The sequence below is a fragment of the Parambassis ranga genome, chromosome 17 (genome assembly GCF_900634625.1).
Source record: "Parambassis ranga chromosome 17, fParRan2.1, whole genome shotgun sequence".
In the NCBI taxonomy this organism is placed as follows: domain Eukaryota; kingdom Metazoa; phylum Chordata; class Actinopteri; family Ambassidae; genus Parambassis; species Parambassis ranga.
This window is the reverse complement of record NC_041037.1, coordinates 8,574,042-8,592,671: the sequence shown is the minus strand read 5'-3', so window position 1 is coordinate 8,592,671 and position 18,630 is coordinate 8,574,042. Positions and strand designations below refer to the sequence as shown.

General features: G+C 41.8%; 1 protein-coding gene across 3 annotated transcripts; it reads left to right on the top strand.

Annotated features, from left to right (window-relative positions):
* The first annotated feature begins 1,565 nt into the window (after window positions 1-1,565).
* Window positions 1,566-18,597, top strand: lpin2 (lipin 2). 3 transcript variants are annotated; one of them, XM_028428451.1, is made up of 20 exons: window positions 1,566-1,790; window positions 6,631-6,831; window positions 9,308-9,403; window positions 9,799-10,163; window positions 10,250-10,357; window positions 10,452-10,578; window positions 10,666-11,002; window positions 11,089-11,188; window positions 11,350-11,537; window positions 12,161-12,254; window positions 12,341-12,410; window positions 12,505-12,597; window positions 12,673-12,755; window positions 12,952-13,099; window positions 13,404-13,552; window positions 14,456-14,542; window positions 15,021-15,173; window positions 15,627-15,741; window positions 16,304-16,407; window positions 16,746-18,597. In XM_028428451.1, exons 2-20 carry the CDS (start codon window positions 6,640-6,642, stop codon window positions 16,888-16,890), a joined length of 2,754 nt encoding a protein of 917 aa, XP_028284252.1. In that variant the 5' UTR covers window positions 1,566-1,790; window positions 6,631-6,639; the 3' UTR covers window positions 16,891-18,597. The 3 variants fall into 3 exon arrangements, with proteins under 3 accessions (XP_028284252.1, XP_028284251.1, XP_028284250.1); XM_028428450.1 differs by lacking the exon at window positions 1,566-1,790 and adding an exon at window positions 4,235-4,560 and having other exon boundaries at window positions 9,802-10,163; XM_028428449.1 differs by lacking the exon at window positions 1,566-1,790 and adding an exon at window positions 4,235-4,560.
* The last annotated feature ends 33 nt before the right edge of the window (window positions 18,598-18,630 follow it).

Genomic DNA, 18,630 nt, shown 5'->3' with positions numbered 1-18,630 from the left:
ATTTGCTTTCTGTTGTAGTGTGAGAATCAATCAGTAGATACGTCACAGGATCCACCGACTACAACATATAAACAGCTTTCGTGTTTACATTGTTGTGTGTGTATTGTGAGGTACAAGTCATCCCTACCATTTGTAGTATAGGTGGAGTAACTAGGTAAACACGTCGTGTGAATGTCACAGCATTTAAAACTGGTTCATGTCAGGTGCTGCACACAGCCTCTGTAGAGTAGTGAAGACATTACTGGCATACTTTAAAACACATCACATACGTATCAGACGCTGTAGGAAACTTGTCTTTCAGGTATGTATAATGGCAGGAAACTCATCAACTCCCCTGCAGCAGCAGGTCTCAGGCAGTGTATCTGAACACAGTAAGTTAAACATGTTTATCTTCAAATTACAAGGTAATAAAACTGCACTACCGCTTATCTGGGGCCGGGTTGTGAGTTCAGCAGTCTAAGCAGAGACACCCAGGCTTCCCTCACTGGACACTTTTTCCAGCTCTTCCAGGGAAATCTTGAGGTGTTCCTACACCAGCCAAGACACACCGCATCCTGTGTGTACCCCCGGACACCTTCTCATTCTTTCGGTCACTACCCAGAGCTCATGACCATAGATGAGAGTAGGAACATAGATTGTTTAGGGATCCGATCTACAAGGGGACCATTGTGAATTTCTGTGTTAAAAATGCCTCCCTAAGAAGCTCTGGGGATGGCCTCAAGGACAGAAGAGAATTGTTCAGTTTCTAAATAAGCTACAGGGAAAGACTTTTATATATTCCCTCTCTGACAGTGAAAGCAATTACAGAAATACCCTTGATAGCATTAAAGATCACATTTTCATGCAGTTACGCTGTAAATACATTTGGACAAATCTTATGTAACATCACTTGGTTTCTAAAAAGCTGAATCTCCTACACACCTGGTTAGCTCAAATACAGGCAAAGAGCTGGAACATGAGTGGAGCTGAGGTGGGTGTAGGCATGAAGCTGAAGTGTTCGGCCCCCTAATTATGATAAATGTTAAGATGTAAAAATCTGGACCTACATAAACGTCATCGTATGTGAAGTTAATTATGTATCATTACAGTGACGCAACCTTACACCTTTTTCTTAATGCAGTTTTGTTTTTATCTCAAGAATCAGAAACTCCATCTCCATAGCTCCTGTCCATATAGTACAGTGGTTCTGTGGCTGCAGCAAACTGAAGCAGCTTGATGACCCGCCAAACCTGCTTGTAGTCAGCTGCAGAGCCACACGGCTCAGTGACACTGTCATTGTAATGGAGGTGCTGCTCCAATGTGTCACTGTTTGGGGGTCTGTCACTTGTTCATGACAGAACAACTTAAAGACACAATTCCCACATGAATGAAGAGATTTCTCAGTCTCTTTACTTATGTAGATGGAGGGAGTGGTGTAGAACCACAGAACAGTCATAAGTTTAACTTAAACACATTCCTTGAAGTAATAATAATCATAACTGCAGGCAAACAGCCACCATCAAGTTTCATTATTGCGTTATTGTTTTTAAACCTTGGACTGAGCGGAGGTGTCCCAGCAGCAGCTGTGTGTGAGCGCCGCCGCCGCTGAGCGGCTCTGTCCCATCAACCGCGACTACCACACACACACACACACACACACACATACACAGTATACACACCAGTCTAACGCGGTGGTCCAGGCACGGACACGTCAAGAGGCTTCCGAGGAGTTTCACGGGCTAGGAAATGGGGGCTGACTGAAGACACGGCAACACCCTTCACCGGCAGCCTCCCGCTGAAGTAACCGAAAGGTATGTTCTGAGAGATACTGTCATTTTTAACCCATTTTACAGCCGCCCGCCGCTGCTGACTGTGATAATGCACATTTCTGAATCTCCCGTCAGCTAACGTTAGCTAGCATGTCAGCAGCTGGCTAACGATTTTTAGCTTCTGATGGATAATTTGACTGACAAACATATCGACTGTACAGGAAATGTGTTCATCACATATTATATGGATGTAACGACTTCTCATTGAAACCGGCGACGTAACGAGCGACTCTCATGTTAACGTTTCACCGTTTGCCATTAACGGTAAACGACAACATTGAAGCTAGCTAGGGGTTAACAGGCAGGCAGGCTGGCAACCAGCTAGCTGTGAGCCCCGTCTCCATTCATTTTTTCCACACTCTACTATATTTAACTCCACTTGACTGTCGCTGAAAATTCATACTACTGGTCCCACCGATAGTCAGGGTTTAAGTTTTATTTTCTGTTTGTTTATTTCCGCATTTATTTGTCTCTCTCGCAGCACTTGTTCACTAGTGGAGACATTGTAATCAAACTGTATGCCTGCTTTAGTCTCTGAAATTAGCATTTTTAGCTAAAATAGCTACGATTAAACTGCAACGTTTGTTTGTAGCTATTGTGAGCTAGCTTGTATGTTGTTTGTTATAAAAGTCTCGACTCCACCAAATTATACTGAAGTGCAGTTGCTTAAAATGTATGTTCCACTCCATTCTGATGACATTATAAACCGGACCATCCAGCTAGGGTCAGGTAAGAGTAAACACCCTATAGCCATTTAATGTAAATGTGTATTATCAGATAGCAACACACTGATACTGTCACTTAATCAGTGTCACATCACGAGTCCAACCATGTTGCCTTAGGTAGCCTAAAAAACTCATATAAACCTACACTGAGCAGTGCCTTTAACCTGTCAGGTTCCAGCGTGGTAAACAAATCCTATTCTTATATTTATATTGGTTATAGTTATTAGTTTATAAAGTTCTTTAGGGATAATAAATTGAATTTGTTGTTATTGTAAGTGACAGTTTTTAGGAAAAAAATATTCAAAAAGACCTACCAGTAAAAAAAAGAATTTGCTGTAACAGCATTTCTGTCTGCTGCCTCTAAATGTTCTGTAGATTTTTTTTAAACTTCAAGGTTGTTCTGATGATCTTTTTTCCCCCTAATAACAAGGGAGGGGACTTTTTTATTTCTTACAGTATGTAGCCCCAATTGTGTGTGTGGCAGCCTCACTGTGAGGCTTTCACTGTTTCTTCTTCTTGGGTCACCAAATTCACGCTGGAAAATTAGGAATTAAATTTAGAGGAAATATCAAGCACCGCTGCAGTATATATGTAAATGAAAGCCCGCACTCTGTGTGTGTGTGTGTGTCAGGGTTTGTGTAGTTGTTGTGGTTTACTTTACATTATGAGTAGGCCCAATTTTGGTGCAGTCTAGTGTAACCTAATACATGAAAGAGTGTAACATGAACCTGGTTGGTCAGCTGAGCTCCCTCACAGGACTGAATCTTTGTCTCCTACTCAAAGCAACTGTGCAATCATGACACATGAAAGCTATATGTGTGTATTAAGAATAAGATCATATCATGTCTAATCTGGTGGCTCTTCATCCTAGATAAACGTTCATTCTGTTACAGCTGCCACATAAAATACACAGGGAGTATGATTTTTGCTCCTAGCATTTCATTTGTAAACGTGTTTGTTTATGTATGGCTCTTGTCAAATTCTTGAACACAGAACAGATACAAGCACAGGAGGAGGGACAGTTCACAGCCCTCCACTCAGTAGGCCAGTGTTGTTTTTTGCCAGTGTTTACAGAAGGCTTAGCTGATAGGGCCGTAAGGCTGAGGCCTTTTTGGAAGACTGTCATGCATTATGTTCCACTTAGGCACTCACTTAGGAGGTGAACTACATAGCTGGATACTTTATTGATCCTTGAGGGGAAATTCAGGTAACTAGGCAGGAGGATGCCATCAGATAGACCAGGGATGATTTCCTGAACACATGTTTGAATTCATCACTGCTTTACTGCTTGTACTTATTGAACGTGTACTGTTCTGTAGTAAATAAGCAACAGAAAATCAACATGTGTATGTCAAGTGTACTGAATATTCCTTTGGTTGACCGGTCAATGGCCTAAATTCCCCCAACTCCTCCTCCCCCTTTTGATAAGTCATGCACAATAACAGGCACACTCAGCAAAGACTGTAACGTACATGTGACTGGCTGTGCAAGTACATCACGCAGAGTACCTCTTGGTTTTTTTCCCCCTGTTATCAGGGGAAAACATTGCTTACCCGTTCACAGGAATTAGCTGTCCCTTATCAGTCACACACCGCCACATGAAAGAGGCCATCCCATTGGCTAAACCCTTTGTATCCTGTCAACTGACTGGATGAGCACAAATGCACATGCTGGAAAGAATAGCCCAGAAGAAGTATGACAAAGTTTATGACCATATTGCGCAATCGCCGCTCGCTCCAGATAGTGTATCTGTATTTACCCTGGGGTGGGTTACTCTGAGGTGATTAGGTAGGTCATGTTTGACATTGGATTTAGGATGGCAGAAAGACATTATCATCAAAATATGAGGGAGGAAAAAACTGGTCCCAGTGGAGTGTCCTGAGGTGGGTAGAGTAAGAGCTGGCGCTCTAAAAGTGATGAAGAGACAGAGATCCTGGGGGAGCAGGGATCCCATGGAAAGCAACACAGAGAACACAGACAACAGTGAACAGGATGAGTCCTCCTCCCTGAAGTCGTCTTGGTCCCTGGTGAGTCAGCACTGACAGGTTTCCTAGACGGTCATTGCCTGGGCCTGATGCCTAGAGGGCCTGATGGTCTGCTAGTCTTTTTGTTTTTGTTGTGAAAGGTTGCTTGACTTGTTGTGTTATTGTTGCAGTCAAGCTTAGTGGACATATAACCACAGTGAATCAGATGGATGATGTCAGTTTAATGGCTCCTTGGTGCTTACTTCACCTGTGTGTTGTTTTATCTGTACCCCGGGGTCTGTGTCTGACGGTGTTTAACTAATTGTATGTCCTACTTCAGGTCTTGGCACTGAAAGAATAAAAGACAATGGGTAGAAGCAAGTGAAGCATGTTTGTCACATGCGACTGCTTTTCTTGATAATTAGCTACTGGTGCCTTTCCCAGCAGCTCCTTTGTGTGGGTAATTGTTGTTTTTAATGTAGAATAACTCTCTTACTACTTCATGTATCTTCATGGTTGTTAACTCTGTGCCAGCCCAGATGACAAGAGGTTGGCATTAGGTGCAGTTTTACTGTTATAATATTTGGCCTCAAAATGAAAGTAATGTGTTTGGCCTCAAAAGAAAAGTGATACATAGTTAATCATGTACTAATGTTCGCCAAATGTGTGTCAATCATTTCCTCAACTGACATAAGAGGTACTGAAAATCCAGATAGACACATGCCAAAATTCTGATGAAAAATAACTTGGTTAATACCTGACACTCCACTGATTGTACACTAGTCCTATCCTTGTTGACTCACTCTTTTTTAAGTCACTCAAAAACATAATACACAATCATTAAATGTTTTACTAGCAGTATGTATGTGCCTTGACTTGCATTGTTAATACATTCTCACTCACTGTCATGGAAGCAGCGATAAAATGTTTTTTTTAACTTCCCTGTTTCCCTCAGGTGTGTTGACATAGGTGTAGCATAATGTCTCAGCCTAGGTTGTCACAATATTGATGTTGATACCTGAGGAGTGTGTCATTTTAGAGAGTGTCAACAAAATGGAAAAATACTGTGTTTTTCATCCTGTGGGTACAAGTCTGGGTCGAAGTGCTTAAAAGTCGAGCCGAGTCTCTTCTCCATGTCTTCCAAACATATTGCAATCATTGCTGTCTGAGGAGAAATGTTTTGTGACGCCTGTTCATACTCCTACATATTTTTTTGGTCTGTGTTTGTCAGCATGTTCTCTGGAGAGAAAAAAAATACCACGCCAATTTATAATATTGTATGATGGCACCATTGCACAAATGCCCCTATTCTCTACCCCCTGCCCCCCTCTTCTCCCACCCCCCCTGGCTCTCATGGATAGAATTAGAACAAAAGGTCAGTGTGAGATAGGAGCATTTCAGGTTACATAAATCCGATGAAGTCAGCAGGGGACTCTGTTTACAAGCCCCACTAAACTAAACCCTGACCCTAGCAAACTAAAATCATGTTTATAAAGTTAATCGTTACATGCACACCCTGTCTCAGTGTGCACAAATGGCTGTAAATAATCTAGTTCAGTAAAGAGGCCACAGGAAGGCAGGAAAGGTTGTGTGATTATGTACAATTAGCCTCTGTCTGTGTATAATTTTCTCTCTTGATTTAGGGGCTTATGCTTCTCAAGGATTTTACAGCCCTACAAACTGCTCATCTCAAATGGCTAAAATGTTTTGAGGGAATGCGCTTCATTAGTCCAAACCCCTATAATTATGAGCACCGAAATGCATCTTTAACAGGGAGTCATGAATGTAAACAGGAAGTCAGCTGCTCCCATGGCAGGAGGGCAGTGGGATCTCAGTATGAGGTCGTCTCATTGTTTTGGCCCAGCCATTAGTCCCTCTCTCTCTAATGCTCCTCATGTGAAACAGTGGCCCAGTGATAGGGTAACAGTGTCTTGCAGTCTGTATGCAGGTCAGGAGATAAGAAACACCGCAGGGCAGAACGAGGCAGAGAGTGAGAAGCCACAACATAGAGAATGTGAGGGAAATCCAGAAAAAAGCTGTTACATTTCAGTATTTGTGCTGGCCCTGCCAAACACCACACCCTAATCTTTACATTAACTCAGCTAATATTTTGTTTTTCGCTCTCCCCTACAGGCGGACACTATGAACTACGTGGGCCAATTGGCAGGACAGGTTCTGGTAACCGTCAAAGAACTGTACAAGGGCATTAATCAGGCCACGCTGTCAGGCTGTATCGATGTTGTGGTTGTCCGCCAAAGAGATGGAACCTACCAGTGTTCGCCATTCCACGTGCGCTTCGGCAAGCTGGGTGTACTGCGCTCCAAAGAGAAAGTGGTGAGTATGTGTTTTTATTCTGTTATTCTTTCACTGTATTGACCCCCATCGAAACACATCAAATCAGATGAGTTTTAGTAAGTTGCTAAATGCACATTTAAGCACAAAGAGCATGAAAACTACAGAATGTTTGCCTCATTTCGGATGGAGTTCCTGGCAAAGTTGTTGACAGTTGAGTTGCTTTAGGGTGCAGCTACCCCTGCACATTAAGAAAGCCAGTTGAGGTAGTTCAGGTGTCTGATACGGAGGCCCACCCTGAGCTTACCAGGTACGGTAAGCCAGCTGCCCTGGGAGTAGCTGCAGAATCCCCTAGGAAGAGGAGGAGGTGGTTGCTGGAGACAAGGGTGTTTCTGCTCTAACTAGAGAATGAATGAATAGATAAATTGATTTTTGTAATCATTAGTCTGCTAGTGTTAAATCAGATTTTTCTGTATGTTGTGTAATGACTACTGCATGAAATGATGTCAGTTATAAATTCACAAGAGTGTGTGAGCATATGTAAAATGGTTAATGACATCTTTCTCAAGGCGTTGTCATATATCTGTATTTCATAAAAAAACACCAGCACTCAGCTCATGAAACACACAGTTTCATTGTGGATAATTGATAAATGTTGAACAGAGTGATCACAGAATATGAATCATCCAGTGAGATCTTTTATGTTTTCAGAACAGAGGTGTGATGCTCTGGGATTTTCTCCTTCATTGATAGTACTTGTTACTACACTGTATATTTCTCCCTGCAAATCAGATCCCATTAATCATTAAGGAAGAGTGGGGTTATTTTTAGCCTATACTTCTCACCTAAGAAAGAAGCATTTTTGTAGCACCTCTGCACTGGCCTAATTGACGAGAAGGGAGAGCAGGTTTCACCTATTTTGGCAGCAGTTAGAAGATGCAGATGTATAAAAATATGTGTGATTAAATGATTGTAAGATTTCCCAGTTGTTATTCAATTAGCTTATTGGCCTTTATAGTTCACATGAAGACTCATGACATTTCTTGCATTTTGCAAAACAATAGTCGGATGCTGAACTTGTCCTGACCTCTATTTCTAAAGCTGTAATACTGTGCACTGGCTTGAAGAAAAGCTTTTTTTACTTGCTGGTCGACCACAGTGGGTAATGATTTGTAGGGGGGCTAACACAGTCTCACCACCTACCTAGAATGTTGATGGGCTTTGAGGGGAGGAATGAATGAGTGGTTTCTATGACAACAGCTACTCCTTGAATGCGTGGGAGAGGGGGGGAACATGAAGAAGGCCTCAACAAAGGGCTGTTGTGTAACAGTTAACAGTAACACAGGAGTCCCTAAGATCATTTATCAGACCCTTAAGGGCTGCTTCTAACTATATATGTATTAAACCTTCTGTGTTGGATAAATGATGTGGCGTTTGTTTTAAACTTACAGGCATTTTTAAAAATTCAGAGTGGGAATTCAACTGTAGTCGACAGCCAAATACTAATTAAGGTTTGGCTGTGGATTGTGTGTCTGTCCTCACACATATCGTCACTTGTGCTGGCACCCAGAAAAGTTCATAATTTGCAGTTTGGTTCTTAAAAACATTTGAGATATTCATTAAACACAGCTACAGATACATTCACTCCTTTCATTTTCCTGGAGATAAATATGAACTTAACAATTCAAATAGGTTGGTACTGTGAGAACCAAAAAAACAGTTTTATTTTAAGCATCTGCAGTCAGCCATTGTCTTCAGTAATTCCAATTATTCAGCATAGTCTTGGCAAATCCACAGCTCAGCCACTCGAATGACTGTAACCTGTTACTGACTGAAAGGTTGAAGAGGACCCTCATTTATTCAGGCTCATTATTAATTGGGCATTGAAATTCTCAACCACCAGCATACATAAATTCCCCTTGGCAACCCTGAGGGGGTGAAATTAAATCTTGAGGCTGCAGAGAAACCACACCAGCAGTAAAATATGTGAGCAAAAGGAAAGATACACAATGTCAGATCACATGAGAGAAAGGAATAACTTGACTTGATTATGTGGATGACTACTGGTTGCAAATTAATATTGATGATTTGGTTTCAGGTTGCAGAGCACTCATGAGTCAAAGTCTACATCCTTTGCAGTCTCTGCCAGACGTGACCTGTTTTTTTTTTTTTTTTCATTTGTGGTGTCAAGTTTCTGAATGGCCTCAGTACACTGGGGGTTGCCTGGCAAACATGAATGGCCTTGTTCTGTTGGCAGGCTCCACAGAATGCAAGCCCAGAAGACCCATATGCTTATTAGGTTCCCCTAAGCTCCAGGGGAACAGATGCAGCTCTAAGTAGCTTCTATGCATTCTATATGGTCCAAACAAATAATGGAAGTAAAAATAAAACCAGCCCTGTTTTGTTTTTTTCCAATAGATCATTTATTTCATTGGTTTTCTTTTAATTTTTACATTACAAAAAAGAACTCTGCAGTAACAATAAGATGTTAATCATGTTTTATGCCACATTTTTCCAGATTGACATTGAAGTGAATGGAGAGCCTGTAGACCTGCACATGAAGCTTGGTGACAACGGAGAGGCCTTTTTTGTCCAGGAGGCTGAACAGCTCAATGTAAGCAGTACATTAAAAGATGAATTAAGTTTATCTATACTTGAAGCATAGCATAGGTTTTTCGTTTAACATGTTTCAGCCCAGCTCCAAAATGTGTTAAAGTAGTTTGAAAGACAACTAATTTAAAAGTGATTTCAGCCTCATTTGCGTGCACATGATGTCTCAAGATCCCTCTGCCTAATACGTACAGGCTACATTTGTGTGAGGAAATATCTAACCCAGTGTTGGACGGTTGCTCTATGGCAATGTGACCTATTGCTAAAGCTACCTGAGCTTGTATTGTGACAGCTCTGTATTGCCTGAGTCACTATGCCGTCTCTAGGGATCTTTAATACTGCTTTTGCTTGCACTTGTTTTCATGCCCTAAGTGTCGTGTTGCGGCATTTTTACTTTAGCAGATTGTCCCTGCCCACCTGGCTACATCTCCAATCCCCACTGAGAGTCATCTGTTCTGGATCTCAGAAGTGGAGCACAGGTCGCCAAAAGATCTGGAAGATGACCCTATCGACCCCGAAGACCCACCTGAACCACCTGCTCCCAGCACTATGGCCACGAAAAAGAAGAAAAGACGGAGAAAGAAGCACAAAGGAGACCCCCGTAGAGAGGAACTGACCCCACCAATGTCAGTCGCCACAGCTAATGCTATTGCTGCTAGTGCAACCGCTGCTACAACCGCTGCTACGTCCAGCACTGGGCAAAATGAAGAGATATTTGAGATGGACATGAGCTCTGATGAGGAAACTGCAGCACACGTTTCAAGGTAATTAAAGGGACTTTGCTTATTTGAGAAGTTTTTTTAAACAGAGATTGGTTGTTTATTATATGCATTTTACACCCTTATTTCAGGTCGCCTTCAGTGACCACAATGCGTGACATTGACCCTAAATTGCCCGCTCCCAGACACAGCCTTGATGGTTATCCAATGTCTGATGGGGACTGGCCAGCAGATGACAGGTATGTCCTGACATAAATATCCATCAATTTGCAACTGTTAGGCTTAGACACATATCTCTATTCTCTATCGTACTGATTGTATCTCTTTCCGTAGTCATGGCTTGTCTCAGGCCTTTTCACCGAAGAGTGACTCTGAACTGGTGGTGAGGCCTTCTGAGAGTTTGCTCCGAGCAGAGTCCCACATGCAGTGGACCTGGGGAGAGTTTCCAGAAACAACCAGGGTAAGCATTCCCTTCCAAACAAATTTAAATCAATTGAACACCCCTGAACACTCATCATCATAGTAACCCCTTCTATTTAATATCCAGGTCACAAAAAAAGAAAAACAAGAACTAATAAAAACAGTGACCATCACACCGTCGGAGACCACCCACTTCCGTGTCATCCTCAGCTCAGAGGCCATGGAGAACGAAACTGAGATTGAAAAGGAAAATGCTGCCTCCTCCTCTATGTGTACCATTGTGAAACCAGAACCTCGCACCCCTGTCACCACTGTAACACCCATGAATACACTGTCATCTGTCAGCACCATATCCTCTGTGAGTCCTATAACCCCCACCGAGCCCCTGGATGTCTTGCTGTCCGGTGTGGCGACCTCCACCCCTTCCAATAGTCACCAGAGCGATTCACCTTCTAAAAAGAAAGGTATGGCCATTGATTGGTCAGTACTGTTTATAACTGTGCTTAACCTATACCTTATCAGGTGAATAATAAAATGTTGTTGAACGCAGGGGTCCCGAAGCGGAGCCAGCATCAGGGTCCTGAAGATATCTACCTAGATGACTTGAATGTACTTGAACCTGATGTTGCTGCAAGATATTTTCCTAAGAGGTTAGACATGAATGAGGCACCTAATTGCTTGACCTGTTTTAATTAGTGAAAGTGTTCTATTTATAACATGAACAGAGGTAGAAAAATACCCCTCTACAATAACACTGTGAAAGCCCTGAAGACGGTATGGTGACATTATGCTTTTTTTATTACTGCACCAGTGAGTCTGAAGCAGCTGCTAAGCACTGGATGGACTCGGAGATGCGGTCAGGCTCACAGTCTCCACAGTCGGTGGGGAGTGCGGCAGCTGACAGTGGGACAGAGTGTCTTTCTGACTCAGCCAGTGACCTCCCTGATGTCACCCTTTCTCTGTGCGGAGGTCTCACAGAAAATGCTGAAATATCCAAAGGTACACGACTTTGTTACTCATAAAAAATGCAGCCTTAAGTGCGTGTCTTTGAAAGGCACAAAGATATCCTGAGCCAGTAGAGGCATTCACTGTGGTTTGCAGTGCTGTTTGGCCATCTACATTGTTTTGATGTAAATTGCTTATATAGTTTTTCAGAATAATGGATCTAAATGGCCCTCAATCTGTGATGCTCAGAGTATCAAAAAATACTCTAGAGCAGAAGGCGGCATGCATTGACCAATGACCCAAAAGCACAAGCCTCGACACAATCTGGAAGGATAAAATATTTAATTTTGGAGTGTCTCTTTAAATGTGTTTTATTACTACAGTGGATTCCCTGTCTGTTCCTCTATTCCCCTTCAAAGCCACATGCATCTACTTTTCACACTAAACCCCAACAATATGTTCTTTTGTATATTACCACTCTATAACCACTCTCTTTCATTCTATCTTGGTAAATAAAATATATATTTTCTCATCTGGAGGTGAAGCCTTCTGCTGCTGTGGCTGACAGAAGAAAAAGTTTCCTGACCTTTTTGTGTAGTAAGATGTTATAGCTCACTGCCATTGACCTTTTCATCTGCAGGCTTTAATTAGTCTTCCTTTCTCCTCTGTGTTTGCAGAAAGATTCATGGAGCACATCATCACCTATCATGAATTTGCCGAAAATCCAGCAATTATAGATAACCCCAATCTGGTAGTAAAGATAGGAAATAGGTATGTAAGAATTTTGTATTTCACATAAATGTTCATACTTGAGATACACATTATTTTAAATATGTGGGTCATTATTGTATTCTCAGATATTATAACTGGACACTAGCAGCACCCTTGATTCTGAGTCTACAAGCATTTCAGAAGAATTTACCAAAGGTAATTTATCTAGGTTTTGTTGTCACATTCTGTTTTTGTTTATTCTCCCTAACAGCTTGTTCATTGTTACCTATTGTTTTTGTTTTTTTTGTAGGCTACAGAGGAGGCCTGGGTGAAAGAGAAAATGCCAAAGAAGTCAGGCCGCTGGTGGTTCTGGCGAAAGAGGGCGGATAGTACAATCAAGACGGTGTGCACACGTCTTAAGAAACATTTCTGTAGTTGCAGTAGAGGTGACTTCTTAACTGTTCTTTCTTTCCTCCAGTCAGAGACAAAGCTTGAAACGAAGGAGGAGTCTCCTTTGGAAGAAGAAGGAACTTCCATATCTCAGGAGAAGCTGGCCCTACAGTATGTTATGAACCATGGAGTTACTGATTGAGTATTGAAGCTGTAATATCAGATAGTACTTGGAGTTGCAAAGCAAAGTTGCTTTTAGTGTAATCACACATTTATTTGAATAGATGGAAGCAGTCAGCAAGTCAGAAATGTTTTTTTTCAGCAGATAATCAGTAAGAATAAATAACCATAACTTTATATACTGCAGGCCTAAAGCTGGAGATTCATCCAGTGATGAGGAAGCCAAGGAGGTCAGTGCTGCATCTTGTCAAGAGAGACTGCAGCCAGTAGATGGTCAGCATCATCCCAGCCCACACACTTATAGGAAGTCACTACGCCTCTCTTCTGATCAGATTGTAAGTATATGCCTACACATATTCCTTCATTTAAGTCATGTAATGTTTTCTTTGTGTTATATAAAATTTGACATATGATTTGTATACTGATTAAACAGCACTTCCTGTGTTAGGATCTGTGGTAGATTAGAGCTCCCTCTGCTGTTTGCCCATACGCTGCTTGGTGTTTATGTGTCTTATGGCCTGTAGGGGGCTCTAAAGACCTGCACATGTGCCTTCTGGTGTATTGTTGGAAAGCATTTTAGTGAATGAAATGGCCTGTTCCTTTAGGTGACCTCACAGTTCTATTTGTGTTTTTTTTCAGGCCTGTCTGAAGCTGAAGGAGGGTCCTAATGATGTGACATTCAGCATCACCACTCAATACCAGGGCACATGCCGCTGTGAGGGAACCATCTACCTGTGGAACTGGGACGACAAAGTCATTATCTCAGACATTGATGGAACCATCACCAAGTACGGGGAATATAGCTTTGTGTTTTTGTTTTTTTCTGGTATTCTTAATGCATAGTGTCATTTGATGTTGAAGCCAGTTGTAGTCAGATCAAGTAATGGCACCTGTTGCACACTTAGCTGAGCATGTTCTGGAAACATCCATTATGCACTAAAGGAACCATGTGTGCAAAGACAAGACAGTATCTCTGTAGCAGTCTCACATGTCTAGTATTAAAATATGGCTCCTTGTTTCATAGCTAGATAGAGAATGGACAGTGGCTTAGCTGTCACTTAAAAAGCAGTCTGTCTTTTTTTTTTTAGCAATCTTTTTGCACAACTTCATTGCTATAGGCACGATCAAGTTTCTTTCTAATACCAGATCTTAAGGCATAACCCTGTTCTATTTATATGAAGCTATTTTAATTATCTTAAAGCCAGTTATATCTCTTTTGAAACAAATCTGGCATCTGTTGCCTCTCTAACGCCCACTCTGCGAGGTTCAAAGGTGGTCAACATCAAACAGGTTCGGATTCACTGCAGCTTATTATCTCTCTGACCCTTTAGACCAACCTGTGACATGTGGCTTTCTTTGAGTAACAGGGTGAAGAGCACAGGGACTATAATGAGCCCATTTACATTTCAGTCTCTGAGCTTACACGGCCATAAGCTGAGAGGGAGATGGCACCTCCCCTATGGGCCCGTAACCCTCATTAGTGGAGAACAGTCCATAATGTTCTATATTTGTGATGAAATGGTAAAGTAGTTTTAGAGCTTTATTTGACCTCTTTTGTGCAGTCTCTACAACCCATCTTCATTTTCCTTCAGTTTCATATCTGCTAATTTTTTTTTGCTTCCCATGTATCTGGCAGAGGGGGGCATCCCTTTCTTCATGTCAATAATTTTATTTGTGTTTTAACGTTGTAGGTCAGATGTATTTGGACAGATTCTTCCACAGTTGGGGAAGGACTGGACTCACCAGGGAATTGCCAAGCTCTACCACTCAGTAGCTGAGTAAGTGCACAACAACAGTGGTTAATCACAGAGGAAGAATGAATGGCTGGTCAGTGGTTAGGACTGTCTGGGTTTGATTCCCACTCGGCTTTCTGTGGAGTTGATATTTCCTCCCAGTGTTTGTGTGGGATGCTCTGTGGTGGATGACTCAGTAAGTTTTAATTTATTATTAAGGCCTAATTATTGCAGAATCAAAAACACCATTAAACTCATTAGTGCTTGTGTAGATTACCCTTTTGATTTCCTTTTTTTTTGGGGGGGGGGGGGGGGGGGGGTTCTGCTTTACATCGGCAGTAGTGGACATGAGCAAAGGCTGGTAAATGGTATTTCCACAGTGAAATTTTCAGTGGATTGTTATATCCGCTTCTGCACACCAATGTAACCGATCTAATTAAAATGCTATTCTTAGTATTTGCTTTTATGGTCATGATGATGATAATGTCTATTGGTTAATGAGCACTTCCCTCTCCATTGGCAGGAATGGCTACAAGTTCTTGTACTGCTCAGCTCGGGCTATTGGCATGGCCGACATGACAAGAGGTTACCTGCAGTGGGTTAATGATGGAGGCATCATCCTGCCCCGTGGACCTCTTATGCTCTCTCCCAGCAGCCTCTTCTCTGCTTTCCACAGGTACAGTAGTATAGGCTCTGTGTGTCTGTGTGTGTGTGTGTCCCATCATATACATTATATCCTTATCATCATAGTTGATTTTCCATAATGAGCACTTCATATGCTGTCATTAGACTTCAGCAAGCTCATGGTTTATGAGGACATGAATGTCACTGACTTGTTGCCATTGCTAAATTATTGTATTTTGTGGCTTAAATACTCACTTGTGTATTTTACTGTATAATTGTACTTATGTATGTAGACATTGCTCTGCTGTATCTATAAAGATACATGAGGATTAATGATGATTAGGATACATGTGTAATTTTCTCTGACTTTAAAAACACATTATGGTTAGTGTATTACCATAGTAACCTATTCACATTATTGTGCACGATCACCACTGTCAGACATGATCCATGGTAAAAACATGTATATGTGTGTCGCTCTAATGAAACTGTCTGTGTGCTTCAGGGAGGTGATTGAGAAGAAACCAGAGATCTTCAAGATTGAATGCCTTACAGACATTAAGAACCTGTTCCAGCATAACAAGCAGCCATTTTACGCTGCCTTTGGGAATAGAACTAATGTGAGTTAATGCATGTTTGAAGATGTCACACTCTCACACATTAAATTGCTAATTTTTTACATGTAGGTGAGCTTTGTTTTCCCGTCCTCGACCCATGATCGTCACGCTTTTGGATTCAGTTTAGCAGACCAAAACATGTGAACTCAGAGCTGGGCTGAACCGGCACTGAGGTCACTGGCGGAGTATGATCTCATGTAACTTCATCTGTGGAAGGGAGCTCAAGTTGGGCACAGCATCCCATCTTCAGCTGCATAAACACCAACACCCAGATGAAGCGCTGGCTCAGCCATCAAAACTCTGTCTGCATTTCTCTCCAAACAAAACAAACAAAAAATAAGACACACAAACATGAAAAATCTCAGTTTTCCACCAGCACAATAACTGTAGAGATGTTGCCACAGATTGAACACAAACAGGTAATCTGTGGTAAATGTTATTATGGCATTTATTTCCGGCAGTAACGGTGTGTATTATGTGTGAGAGGCTACTTTCTGAGCATTATATATAATCAAGTGTGTTCTCTAATGACTTTTAAAGATTGAGCCATAATATCTCCATACAGGATGCGTTTGCCTACAAGGAAGTTGGAGTTCCATTGTGTAGGATCTTCACTGTTAATCCTAAGGGAGAGTTGATCCAGGAGCAGACCAAGGGCAACAAGTCCTCGTAAGTACACTGCTGGTTCCGTCTTTGTCTAACACAAAGGCCGAGACTTTGGTGCCATCAGAATGAATGTGATTGTCATTATTGTCAGATACAGTGTGAAGCAAACGGGTTCAGTAGATCTGAAATGAGCTTGTCACTGTAAACTGTCCATATACACATATACAGACATATACATTCTTCATTAGTGAGATTCACAACACATAAATACCATTTAAAAAATCTGTTAGTTGTGCTAGTTTTGTGGTCACATACTAGCTTAAAATATCCAGATTTTATTTATAACTGTTCTGAGTCTTTACAATCTCTCTGTCTTTGTGCCCTGGTCTTGTTCTTCACAGTTATGGCAGACTTAGTGAGCTGGTGGAGCATGTGTTCCCTCTGTTGAGCAAAGAGCAGAACGAGGCCTTTGTCATGCCAGAGTATAGTTCTTTCTGTTACTGGAGACAGCCAATACCAGACATCAACCCCGATGAACTGCTCTGATCCTGCACACATGGACACACAGGTACACATGTGATGGGACTGCGCGCACACAGACTGGAACCTGCTTTGTTTCCTCACACACACACACACACACACACACAGCTCTGCAGTGAGTTGGACACAGCAACAGGGTTATTAACAACAAAAAAGCTGTAAAACTGTATTTACTCATTAGAGATGAGAGGGGATTATTACCAGAACAGTAAATCCTGATGAATAATCCCATTAAAAAAAAAATCCATCCCTGGGAGACAGGAGACTAATCACCAACTAATGCCTGCCTGCCTCTGAAGGCATCCTGCCCTCTCTTAAGTCCACACCGCCGTACAGGGATAGCGACTCATCTTTCATCTCTGTAAATCTCTACTTTCTAGCAAACAGGGTGGTTTGTATTGGAGTGGCTGCAGTCCCACATGAGGCACTGAGTCTTTTCCGGATGCCCTGAAGAAGTAAAATGTCATGTTCAAAATAAAAAAGGACATGCTGTTAATTAAACCAGGACATGCAATTAACACCATGTAGTTTTACTGTGGCTGCTGCGTTTGCCTTGATGCAGGGATGCAGCCTTTAATTGGAATATTTTTCTCTGCAGAGCAGCTGGCAAACAACAAAATACACCAACTATGATCCATACAGAGTAGCTAGAGTCCAGGTACTTTTGTGTTGTGAACACATGGCTCCTTAAAGGTTCTGACCTTTATACTCGACAGGCCATGTTTGTTGATATTCAGAGTCATTCCTGGAAAATACATTTTACCAAGTATGTGAAAACAAAAATGAAGTAGCTTCTTGGTATATTGTCTAGATGTTGTTTTAATATGTTTATTCTCTTATACAAGCTCTGGCAAATTAAGTGTGTTTTGTTAACAATGCCGTCATTATTTATAATTGTTAAGTTATTAATTTCTATTGTGATGCCTTTGTCTGGAAAAATAAGGTAATTTATCACCAGTGCAACGCAGGAATGCATCAGATCGGTATGTTTTTTGTGGTTGGACACAGATTAACATGCACTTAACAGTAACAGCTCGGCCTATCTTTCATGTCTTGACATCTGGTTTGACATGTTAAGGCACACATTCCTGAGCAAACCTCAGAATCTGCAGCTTTAGTATTAAAATATGTGTGTAACAGTAAAGGACAATGCTTGAGTTGGAACAGTGGAAATAAGCAGATCTGTAAAGAGCTTAAAAGGAAGGATTACTGTTTTTCACAAGGTCCTTTGTAGGATGACTATGAGATGGTGTAAGGGAGTGTGTGTGTGTGCGTGTGTGCGTGCGCGCATACATAATCACTGCTGCTGTTGGGGAGGCAGTATCGTGCAGCCTCTTGCTTATGTTTCCTCAGCGGTTTTACCCGAGACTTATCCGACGCACTTTGTCTAAGCTGCACACAGAGCCGCTGATTTACAGCTCGGCACCTCTCTCCCACACGCACTTCACTGACGGTGGACCCCTAGTATGCAATTATTGCAGCATGAAGAGTTCTAGTTTTACCTCTTGGACAAATTCTGTATGAGTAAATGTTGAAAGTTGGTTCTTATTTGTTGTTTGCAAGGCAGAACAATGAAGTAATGTTAATCTGGGGTACTGAAAAGACAGGTAGTATCACAGCCACCCCATGTGTGTTAGTGCATGCATGTTCGTGCTCGATAAGACTGATTTCGTGCCTCTGCTGACCGGAGGAAGACAATTTGAGTCTTGATAGGCGATAAACAGGAAATACTTGACTCACAGGAAG

What these genes read in the sequence shown, in the direction of transcription:
- lpin2 (XM_028428449.1), top strand. Translation starts at nt 4,450, where the DNA reads ATGAAGAGACAGAGATCCTGGGGGAGCAGGGATCCCATGGAAAGCAAC. An exon ending in GTAGTAAAGATAGGAAATAG is followed by an intron (nt 12,255 to 12,340) that starts GTATGTAAGAAT and finishes TTGTATTCTCAG; the next exon opens with ATATTATAACTGGACACTAG. An exon ending in CTCTTCTCTGCTTTCCACAG is followed by an intron (nt 15,174 to 15,626) that starts GTACAGTAGTAT and finishes TGTGTGCTTCAG; the next exon opens with GGAGGTGATTGAGAAGAAAC.